Consider the following 12286-nt stretch of genomic DNA (forward strand, 5'->3'; position numbering starts at 1 on the left):
ACCTGTTTCAGTCAAAATAACCCCAGAACATACTGTAGGATCATTTGTAGATTGTAAGCTCTTTTGGGCAGGACTCTCTTCACCTCCTGTATCGGTTATTGGTTGCTTTATATGTTACTCTGTATGTCCAGTGTATGGAACCCACTTATTGTACAGCGCTGCGGGGTATGTCGGCGCTTTATAAAAAAATGTTAATAATATTAATAATAAAGTGCTGGTTTCATATATAATATCTCCATCCTGTGTGCTGTAGGGAATACGTTGGTGATAGTTGGAGGAGGCTTAGCCTTTGCAAGCTTTCATTAAAATCCACCTATGGTTGCAGGAATATGGCCAAGACTATGTCTCACCTCATACAAAAACAAGAATTTGTTATATAATACATATCTGCATCCATGTAACCGGCACACACAGGCAGGTCATAGTCCGGTTTCTAAAGTCAACATTAACCTTCATCAAACAGAGATTAGAACCCACAAAGGGCTGAACAACTCATTCTTTAAAAGCATAACAAACATTGGGAGTCAATCTGGGATGGTAGATACTGTATTATTTACAGTAAAGGTGCATTTTCTTGCTTCTCCGAGAGGAAAAGAAACTAATGGTAAAGTAACAACTGTTGACGTCACCAAACACTGTATCTAAGGATAAAAACATACAATAGAATATATGAGGAGTAAAGCTATACATTTCAGAATAGGGTGACTGGATAACTTAAAAATTAAGGGACTGCAAGGGGCCCATTCACTGGGGTTTTCTGAGAAAAGTTTGATTTTTTTTAAATTTGTTTAAAAACCATGAACATTCGATTTATAAAACTTTATGTGACTTTTTTTAGACTGATAAAAGGCACGCCAGGTTTGATTCTGAGAACCATTGAGCCCTATGGAGGCCTAGAATAGTAGAGAAATAGAATAGTCAGTGACAGCCTGTCCTTGACACATTTTCAAGGGGAAGTTTAAACGCATTATTGTTTTCTATTGCAACCAGTTTCAAGTGAAACTTAGGGGCAGATTTACTAAAACTAGAACTTTTGGCCTTGAAACTCGTATAAACTCAACTTGTTTTTTTTTTTCAAATTGAACATCATTCTTGCATTTCTTAAATGTCCCGATTATGTCGGCAGGGTCAAACGAAAACAGTGAGTTTATTGTCCGAAAATCAAGAGTTTTTCAACCAAAAAATTTGAGAAATCCATAAAATTTAAATGCCCATTAAATAATCCTCTTTATTTTTCCCGAACAGGAAGTGCGCCAGCAGCCATTTTAGTAGCATTGGTGCTCATTCTTGGAAATAATAATGTCTTTAACTTTCATCTGAATTTTCAAGTGATCTGGTCATCCTATTTCAGAAAGCAATAAAATCACTAACAATACACCATTCAAAGTAATAAAAAGAAGTACATTTAGAATCTGTTATCTGAAAACCGGTAATCCAAAAAGTTCCAAAGTACGGGAAGGCCATGTCCCATAGACCTTGTTTAATACATATAAATTTAATTTTTAAATGTGATTTCCTTTTCTCTGTAATAATAATAACAGTATAGTATACTTGATTGGAATTTAGCTCTATAAATCTATAATGGTGGCAAAAAAAACCCTATTGGGTTTATTTAATCCCAGAATAATGTAACATATAATGAAGGGTGAGGCATGCTGGGAGCTATAGTCCAGCAACATCAGGGTTGTATTCTTAAAGCAATATTGCACAATAAAACTTTCCCCCAAATCCCCATTAAAATGCAAGAAATCCCCCAATGAGAATCCCAGCTGATGTGAGTAAATCCGGCTCCCTGTTCTCTGTTCCTGCAATTGGAGTTGGGAGCAATAAGCACAGTTTCCCAGCACTGAACAAGTCTGTCCCTTTATCCCCATGTCTGATTCCTGTGCCATATAATGACGGGAAAAATGCCATCATTATCTCTATATGTAAGGTACCAGCAAGGGGCCTGACACAGTGCTGGGAATCAGCATTCTCATTGGTCACTTCTCTTGCACTTACAATCAGATTGTTGCTCAGTAGAATTCTCATTGGGGAATTTCCTTGCTTCTATAATTATGTTTTTCAGCAACTTCTATAGCAAAACTAGGGGGCGCAGTGGGACAGCGTTATGGTTGGGTTTACATCCCCTTTAAATGAATGTAGGTGGGTAGGTATTTCCGAGAAATGTATTACTTGTAGCAGAGGCGACTTCCTGTGGGTGATAAAGTGGCCCATCTTTCATAGACTTTAGACAATATAGCTGTGTTTCTATATCTTATATCAAGGTACAATAATAACAGAGCACAACATAGCAGTAAGGTAATTTTTATCCAATAATTTATTTAATTTATATTTAACTTAAATAAATAAGTCATGAAGCAATCTGATTGCTAAGTACAGATTATTACTTCCCTTTCCACAGGTTAATATTTTGTGTTTAACCATTAGAATATTTCAGCGTGCCATTAAAAAATATAGTAACTGTGTTAGATTAGATTGTAAGCGATTGTCACAAAATAACCCATTTTATATAACCCAGCAACCCAGTAAATCTAAATAAACCTTCCTGACAAAGGGTAAATCTGTTGTTTCTAAGTGTCTTGAGTGTTTTATCAGTAATTAAACATAATAGCTACCTTATATGAACACCAAAAAATGACTATACTTTTTCAGATACAAATATACTACTTATATAGTAATATTACATACTGCTCTCGGGCAAAATAAACAAGCCCTTTTAAATCAGGAATTATTTTATCCTAAAAAACATGAATGTAATTAGTGCAGAAGCAATAGCTACTGGGAGAAGGAATTCTTGATGATGCTGGAAGGCTCCATTGGTGGTTACAGTAGTGGCTTTGTTGGTTACTTCATTAATGGCTTCTTTGGTGTCTTTAGTAGTGGCTTTGTTGGTTACTTCATTAATGGCTTCTTTGGTGTCTTTAGTAGTGGCTTTGTTGGTTACTTCATTAATGGTTCCTTTGGTGGCTTCAGTAGTTGCTTTGTTGGTTTCTCCAGTGACTTCTTTGGTAGATCCACTGGTGCACGGAGAGTTTGCTGTGATATTCAGGTGTTTAAAGATGGATTCTTGGCTCTTGCTGGCAATATCGCAGGCACTTTTAGATGCACATCCACGGACCTCTACAGGGCTGGATGTTTCTGCAGGGAATATATATATATATATATTTATATACATTCATTGAAATTATAGTCCCTGTGTGTGATCATAATCTGTAGAAACCAGGTGCATTGTAAAGATAATAGCAAGGTGACTCCTAAATGATTGTGTGGAAAGATTTGGAGTTTATTTCAAAAAATGTGATATTTAGAGGTAGAGGTTTAGTGAATGACCAACCCTACACGTTTTTGTTCCAAATACACAGGGAGTGGTGCCATCTTTTACTAATGCTAAAATCAGACAATCAGTGACATAACTAATGGACTATAGTGCAGGGTGTAACCCTATGTATTGAGGAGCCAATAAGTAAGGTGAATACAGTTGTACCTGTTGTTTTTCCAGCAAAGCACATGTCTTCACTCCCAGTGCACTGCATATTTCCTTCATCAATACATTTGCTAGAATCAGAGATGCAGGTTGGACAAGTCACTCCATTGGGTTGGTCCTTATTATCTGGTACTGTTAAAAGAAAGAGAGAGAATTTTTGACATATTTCTTTTTTTGTCCAACAATCAATCCAGCCATAGGGCCACAACAGATCTGCTGCTGGTTTAAAAAAGAAAACATGCAGTTCTGGGCCAAGCGTCCAACCACCATGTCCCCCCAAGGGGATGACAAGTGGGGGGGTGAGAAAAGTGGCAAATGGGCAGTGGGTGGAAGAGGACCCGGGCTAGGGGTAGGCAGACAGAAGAGGTACGTGCCTAGAACCCCGCACGGTTTCCAGATCTATATAGGCCAAGACACATAAACCATAAACCCGATATCCAAAAAGCTCCAAATTATTGGAAGGCCATCTTCCATGGGATCCATTTTAATTAAATGTTTAAGGTATGGAGCACCAAATTACAGAAAGACCACTTATCTGGAAACCCCCAGGTTCTGAGCATTCTGAATAAAAGGTCCCACACTTGTACTTATTTCAGCCATCGAAGAAGTATCTTCATTTGCTATAAGCATTTTTAGGCTGATAAGCTGTCAGACTGGGGCATGTAGGGCTCTTCTGTGCATCATGTTTATATTGGGGCCACCACATCTCTAATTTTAGCCAATACTTACAAAGAGATTAACAAAACCAGTTGCACTCACACAACAGAGCTGCTCCTCAGTGCTACATAGGGAAGGGCTATATAAGTAATATGTAATGGTACCTACGTGTGGGTGTAGCCGGAGTGCACTTGTCCGTGGAGCAGCAGGATGAGGCGAATATCTTCTTGGAAGATGGGGGAAAACTTATACTCCCAGATACATCGCATTCTTGTTTTGGTGCACAGAAACTTGCAAACTCTTTAATGTCATTCTTTCCAGCTGTAACTAAATGCAAAAATAGCTTTTATTAACCTGGGCTGCCATCACAAAATGTTAATCCTACAATCAGCATAAATTGCAACACAGTTAAACTTCTATAGGCAAGAAAAGCACAACAAACTGCTTCTGTTTAGAGTTGGTCTCATTTACTTGTAAACCCTGCTGCACAGCGCGGCTCAACCAAACGTTACTCAGCTGTTGCTGGACTGTAGTCCAGCAACATCAGGGTTGGATTCTTAAAGCAATATTGCACAATAAAACTTTCCCCCATTAAAATGCACGAAATCCCCCAATGAGAATCCCAGCTGATGTGAGTAAATCCGGCTCCCTGTTCTCTGTTCCTGCAATTGGAGTTGGGAGCAATAAGCACAGTTTCCCAGCACTGAAAAAGTCTGTCCCTTTATCCCCATGTCTGATTCCTGTGCCATATAATGACGGGAAAATGCCATCATTATCTCTATATGTAAGGTACCAGCAAGGGGCCTGACACAGTGCTGGGAATCAGCATTCTCATTGGTCACTTCTCTTGCATTTATAATCAGATTTTTGTTCAGTAGAATTCTCATTGGAGAATTTTCTTGCATCTATAATGATGTTTTTCAACAACTTCTATAGCAAAACTAGGGGGCGCAGTGGGACAGCGTTATGGTTGGGTTTACATCCCCTTTAAATTGATCTGGGATCTGTAGTCCAGAAACCTTTGGTTTTACCAAAAATAAAAAATACAATATATAGTTTTCCTAGATATATATCTATCTATATAGATTTTTATTTTTAAAAAATAAGAAACCTACTTTTGGAACTGAGCAGAGCTGCGCAGACTTGATCAGCTGGACAGGTCACAGCGTCGCCAGAGCAGGTTGTTCCATCCTTATTCACACAATTTGTGCAAGACAGACAATAACCTAAAAGAGGAGATTTTATTTTTGAAACTTGAGGTCAACTAAAGAGCTGTTCTGAAGTCTCCTGAAGAATGGACATTAGAAGACATTTTCTAAATTTTGTTCTATGGTATCTCTCTGTACAGGCTATGAGCAAACTTAGGGGGCTGTTCCTGCTGAATTGTGCTTAGTACAGGGGAATCCCTATGTGCCATAGTTTTATGGTATCTCTCTGTACAGGCTATGAGCAAACTTAGGTGGCTGTTCCTGCTGAATTGTGCTTAGTACAGGGGAATCCCTATGTGCCATAGTTTTATGGTTTATCTCTGTACAGGCTATGAGCAAACTTAGGGGGCTGTTCCTGCTGAATTGTGCTTAGTACAGGGGAATCCCTATGCTGCCATAGTGTTATGGTATCTCTCTGTACAGGCTATGAGCAAACTTAGGGGGCTGTTCCTGCTGAATTGTGCTTAGTACTGGGGAACCCCTATGCTGCCATAGTTTTATGGTATCTCTCTGTACAGGCTATGAGCAAACTTAGGGGGCTGTTCCTGCTGAATTGTGCTTAGTACAGGGGAATCCCTATGCTGCCATAGTTTTATGGTATCTCTCTGTAAAGGCTATGAGCAAACTTAGGGGGCTGTTCCTGCTGAATTGTGCTTAGTACAGGGGAATCCCTATGCTGCCATAGTTTTATGGTATCTCTCTGTAAAGGCTATGAGCAAACTTAGGGGGCTGTTCCTGCTGAATTGTGCTTAGTACAGGGGAATCCCTTTGTGATTTGTTTTGTCATTTTTTTGTTTTTAATTCTTAATTCTGAAGAAGCTGGAGGCACTTAGGGGGCGGTGTTTAATAAGAACATTTAATAATACCCCAACGCAATTGTTAGAGCACTAGGGGTTTAAATAGTGTTTATTCAGTACACACTAGCATCCTGCGCTTTGGGGTACAAGACACAGTACCAGTGGGTACAAGGCAACCCCATCCTAACCACTGCCATACAACAGGCATTAGGTACGGGGCTCCTGTGCACCCTATGCCCCCCCCCAAGTGCTCTCTAACTTGCATGTCTGAATAACACATATGTTGGGGGGGGTTAAGGGGTCACCTAAATGCCTTTGCCCTCGTGCCTCTCTTGAATACAGCATTCGCAAATACATATTGGATTCAAGGGAAAATCATAGGTCTATGTACTTCATTCTCCCTTAGTGCACTTAATGAATACAGATCCTCCAAAAAGGACAAAAGGCCACCATAAGGCAATGGTGGGACATGGGCTAAAAGCCAAAAGCTGATGACATTGATGGCCCTGTTGTTACACACCTGGGACACACACCCAAACTGTTCAACAGCTTTAACATGAATGTATGGGAAGGGACCTGCCTCCTTGTGCACGTCTTAGCTTATCATTATTACATGGGAAATGAATTATTAGATTTAGGAAACCTATATAATCTGTAACATGAGATGAATCTATGGGTTTTCCTTACCAGCTGCCACAAAGGCTAAGAGGATGCAGACGGGTGCCAGGGTGCTGCTCATTTCCAGCGAGGCTCTTAGGCTCAGTAATGACTCCGATAAGAGAATAAAGGATAAACCCAAGTCTGGGAACCTTCTATTTATCCACTTGATTTCTAATAGGGAGGGGACAGTATAACAGGGAGTAATATGAGTCCCATATTGGCACGGGGAAATCTCAAACAAACAGCAAAAAAATCACTTTAGGGACCAGTGTTTGAAACCATTGTACCGGCACCTTATCTGATGGCTGTTTCACTCTCACTTCACTGGGATTGTAACACCAAAAATAACCATATCCTCAAATCAAAGGAAATTGAATTATAAGAAACCTCCCAACATACATTAATGGGGATAAGAGAGCATTATAGTCTTAAATATAGAAGTTGTATTTTAGAGTGATTTGTTGAAAATTTCCCCCAAAACCCTACTCCCTCTCTAGATGTGCCGGCGGCACTTAGCACACTAAGGGGTATATTTATCATGCTGTGTAAAAAGTGGAGTAAAACATTACTGGTGATGTTGCTCATAGCAGCCAATGAGATGCTTTGCTTTGGTTTTCTAACTGTTGAAATCTAATTGCTGATTGGTTGCCCTGGGCAATACCGGTAATGTTTTACTCCACTTTTTACACAGCATGATAAATATATCCCTAAGTTGTATTTACACTGTTGTAAATATGTATACCTCAGAAAATTATATTATTTTGGAAAGTTCACATTCTCCCGCATCCAAAATGGTTAAATAAGTCTTTCTACTCCAAACTTCCAAACCGTAAACCTTTCCTAAATCTGTCATTTTTTTTTACAAGATTTTTGAAAATCCCCTAGAAGCTTCCAGTTTGCAGCATCTTATCTCCCACATATCTTTAGGCCCAAGATAAAAAACCTAAATCTAAATGCCAGGGCTCCGCTGAACAGTTTGATGCCCAGTGTGCATAGCTTACCTAAGTATGTGGCATTTAGAAAACCCAAAACATACCTTGCACATACTAATTTTATGGCCTACATTAAACTAATTAATTAAACCACACTGACTTTTTTATGTGTCGTTACAACCGTATATTTATGTATTTAAGTAAATATTATTCTGAATCTAGAATGGGTAAATATATCCTTCTACTCCAAGCTATTACCATTTAGTATGATGTAGTAATGAGTAGTAATATTCTGAGGCAATTTGCAATTGGTCTTCATTTCTTGTTAGTTTTTGCTCAGCAGCTCTGCAGCTGGGAGTTTCAGCAGCTATTTGGTTGCTAGGATCCAAATTACCTTAGCAACCAGGGTGCGGTTTAAATGAAAGACTGGTATATGGATAGGAGAGGCCCTGAATAGAAAAATAAGTAATATAAAGTAACAATAACAAGTAAACGGTAAAAAATTTTCAACTTCCGTGTTTATGTGACAAAAAGTCACATGATTTTAAGGATTCAGATTCGGTTCGGCCAGAGTAATAGATTCGGCCAAATCCGAATCCTGCTGAAAAAGGAAAAACCTTGGCCCAATCCCAAACTGAATCCTGGATTCGGTGCGTCCCTATTTATTATTATAGAGAAATAGCAATAATTAAAAAAAATAATAATAGCCTGCTACTGCAATAATAGCACCTTCTCTCAGACAGCAATTACCTAGAATAAAAAAGAAAATAATAAAACAATTTAGCTAATAGCAAACCATAAGGGCTATATCTGGCCTAAAGTAGGGGTCATTTGTAAACTCTGAGAAAATCTGCTATCAGCAATATACCTGCCGGTAAATTTATACAGATGCAGCCAAGTGCCTTTACCATATTGTTCCCTTATGACTTGTCCGGGGGGGGGGAAACAGAATTTGCAACCAGGTGGTGAATCATCTATGGCATTTTCTATTGTGTTTTGCTGACAAGTCTTTGCACTCTAGCACCATCTAGAGGCAGGATTTAACACTCAAAAAATGGTGTCTGTACACGATGAAACAAAATGTAAAAACTTGCTGGCATTTAAAATAAAAGAGAGTCTCTGCCCCGCCAATTTCCTGCCACATGCCCATTTCCCATCCCATATGCCTCTTCCCCCACCTAGTCCATCTGTTTTCCAGCCCTGTGACATCATTTCCCACCCCTAAATGACATCACTACCTGCCCCCCCAACCCAAAGGCCAATATTCTGACGCACATGTGACCATGTGACCTACTGAACCCTACATGGTTGATAGATTACTATGGGTTACCTCCCATGTGCAAATTTGCCCAGTGTTTATAAATAATAAAGACACAATGCACAAAAAATAAATGTATTCCTTATTTAATATGGGACCCTCTGTTTGCAATAATATCTAAACAAACCTGAAATGAGAACTTCCAAAAATGACCTGACCTTGTTCCATTTAAAGTGATGCATTCTGGGACTTGAAGTCTTTCTGCCTTCTGTGCATAACCCACTAATGGAAGCAGAGGGACTTCAAGTCCCAGAGTCCATCATTTTACAATGGAACGAGGTGAGGGAGGGGTTACATGGCACAGTGAGGCTAAGGGGGCGGGGAGTAGGTCCCTGTGAACTGTCATGGTTTCCTTTATGTCTGTGTAAAATAAATGTATTTATATTGATTTATGGAATTTCAGGCAGAGTTTATGCACCTTTTGTACATAACCCAAGTGTTCCCTTGATATGGGTGTGCTCCCCTGCTTCCCATAATAATACAATAACAATGCACACAGTTAATAAGTTAACTGATAAATTCTGTTTAAACTGGGCTGATGCTGGTTAGCTGTGAATGTTTGTCTGATGGCTGATTATATTGCCAATGTTTCTCCTGTTTGCCATTAAATTGTAGTCATTTCAGGCTTATGGGCAGGTGAGATACAGGCAGAGTCGCACTGGGCCGCAGGGACACTGGGAAAATACCGGTGGGCCCCAGTGGCCCAGTCCAACTCTGTTGGCGCTTCCCTTGCCGCCGATGTCTTTCCTTGGTGCGTTCACAAACAAGCATTCAGGGGAGGACGTCCAGCGGGCGGCACATGTGGGGGGGTTAGGGGTGTGCGGCGGGGGCCCCTGCAGGGGACACGTACCTTGGGGGGTGCCGACCCTGGATACAGGTTATTCTTTGATAAATCAGCCCCATAATGAACAACAAAGTCCGAATTTCGGATGTTTAGAAGTACAATTGGCAAAAATTCATATTTAAATACGAAAATTCGTATCATGGTTGTACGAAAATATTGTGGTACAATCCGAAAGTTAAGAAATTTTCATATACCAATGATCGTAAACGGCACAATGACTTTGAACCTTCAGTGCATGATTTTGGAAGCCTCCCATAGGCTCAATGGCACTCTGCAGCTCCAACCCGGCCCAAGGAAAGTCTCCCATAGGGCTCAATGGCACTCTGCAGCTCCAACCCGGCCCAAGGAAAGCCTCCCATAGGGCTCAATGGCACTCTGCAGCTCCAACCTGGCCCAAGGAAAGTCTCCCATAGGGCTCAATGGCACTCTGCAGCTCCAACCCAGCCCAAGGAAAGTCTCCCATAGGGCTCAATGGCACTCTGCAGCTCCAACCCGGCCCAAGGAAAGTCTCCCATAGGGCTCAATGGCACTCTGCAGCTCCAACCCGGCCCAAGGAAAGTCTCCCATAGGGCTCAATGGCACTCTGCAGCTCCAACCCGGCCCAAGGAAAGTCTCCCATAGGGCTCAATTACACTCTGCAGCTCCAACCCGGCCCAAGGAAAGTCTCCCATAGGGCTCAATGGCACTCTGCAGCTCCAACCCGGCCCAAGGAAAGTCTCCCATAGGGCTCAATGGCACTCTGCAGCTCCAACCCGGCCCAAGGAAAGCCTCCCATAGGGCTCAATGGCACTCTGCAGCTCCAACCTGGCCCAAGGAAAGTCTCCCAGAGGGCTCAATGGCACTCTGCAGCTCCAACCCGGCCCAAGGAAAGTCTCCCATAGGGCTCAATGGCACTCTGCAGCTCCAACCCGGCCCAAGGAAAGTCTCCCATAGGGCTCAATGGCACTCTGCAGCTCCAACCCGACCCAAGGGAAGTCTCCCATAGGGCTCAATGGCACTCTGCAGCTCCAACCTGGCCCAAGGAAAGCCTCCCATAGGGCTCAATGGCACTCTGCAGCTCCAACCCGGCCCAAGGAAAGTCTCCCATAGGGCTCAATGGCACTCTGCAGCTCCAACCCGGCCCAAGGAAAGTCTCCCAGAGGGCTCAATGGCACTCTGCAGCTCCAACCTGGCCCAAGGAAAGTCTCCCATAGGGCTCAATGGCACTCTGCAGCTCCAACCCGGCCCAAGGAAAGTCTCCCATAGGGCTCAATGGCACTCTGCAGCTCCAACCCGGCCCAAGGAAAGTCTCCCATAGGGCTCAATGGCACTCTGCAGCTCCAACCCGGCCCAAGGAAAGCCTCCCATAGGGCTCAATGGCACTCTGCAGCTCCAACCCGGCCCAAGGAAAGTCTCCCATAGGGCTCAATGGCACTCTGCAGCTCCAACCTGGCCCAAGGAAAGTCTCCCATAGGGCTCAATGGCACTCTGCAGCTCCAACCCGGCCCAAGGAAAGTCTCCCATAGGGCTCAATGGCACTCTGCAGCTCCGACCCAGCCCAAGGAAAGTCTCCCATAGGGCTCAATGGCACTCTGCAGCTCCAACCCGGCCCAAGGAAAGTCTCCCATAGGGCTCAATGGCACTCTGCAGCTCCAACCCGGCCCAAGGAAAGTCTCCCATAGGACTCAATGGCACTCTGCAGCTCCAACCCGGCCCAAGGAAAGTCTCCCATAGGGCTCAATGGCACTCTGCAGCTCCAACCCTGCCCAAGGAAAGCACGAAAAATTTGCTTAAGTTAACGAAAATATTGTAGAAAATACACTAAGTTCTATAAATTGGAAAAAATGTTTTTTTTGTAATCGCACCCATTCGGACTTTGATAAATCTGCCCCCTAGTTTTGTGCTTCTGAACCAGCCCAAGGCCCAACAACCCTTTAGCAGGGAAGATCTGTGCCCCCAAAGATGCCCCAGTAGCCCCCCATCTTCTTTTCTGCTGATTCCCTGCCCATACTCTGTGCTTCTCTCGGGGGTGTTTAATGATATGCACTCATGTAAGAGGCAATAGGCAATTTATCAAGCAATGGCTTGGTATTCATTTCTACCCTCCCAGGTATTGGCACCAGTGTTCCTTATCAGTGTTAGAACACCCAACACATTGTATTAGAGATCTTACGAAGCAAAATCTGGTATAATAAACATAGGCGGGTAATCTTGGGATTCTGCCAAGAAGCCGATAACAGATATGGGGATATTTACGGTAAAAGTAAAAATGTATTTCGGAAAATTCCAGCGAGGAAAAGGAACTAAATGTCCCTGTTATGTTATTGTGTGTAACATTAAGGGGCACATTCATTAAAGTACGACAGGTCTGATTACAAAAAAATTGTATTTTTCCTAAAGTTTA

General features: G+C 42.1%; 1 protein-coding gene across 1 annotated transcript; it reads right to left on the bottom strand.

The window, feature by feature from the left end:
- Positions 1-2291: 2291 nt before the first annotated feature.
- On the bottom strand, positions 2292-6919 carry LOC100135136 (phospholipase A2 inhibitor subunit gamma B). The gene is made up of 5 exons (XM_004916401.2): positions 6837-6919; positions 5260-5370; positions 4313-4471; positions 3488-3619; positions 2292-3141 (listed from the first exon to the last, which is right to left on the bottom strand). Exons 1-5 carry the CDS (start codon positions 6886-6888, stop codon positions 2732-2734), a joined length of 864 nt encoding a protein of 287 aa, XP_004916458.2. The 5' UTR covers positions 6889-6919; the 3' UTR covers positions 2292-2731.
- Positions 6920-12286: the final 5367 nt, after the last annotated feature.

This window comes from Xenopus tropicalis, chromosome 7 (assembly GCF_000004195.4).
Source record: "Xenopus tropicalis strain Nigerian chromosome 7, UCB_Xtro_10.0, whole genome shotgun sequence".
In the NCBI taxonomy this organism is placed as follows: Eukaryota; Metazoa; Chordata; class Amphibia; order Anura; family Pipidae; genus Xenopus; species Xenopus tropicalis.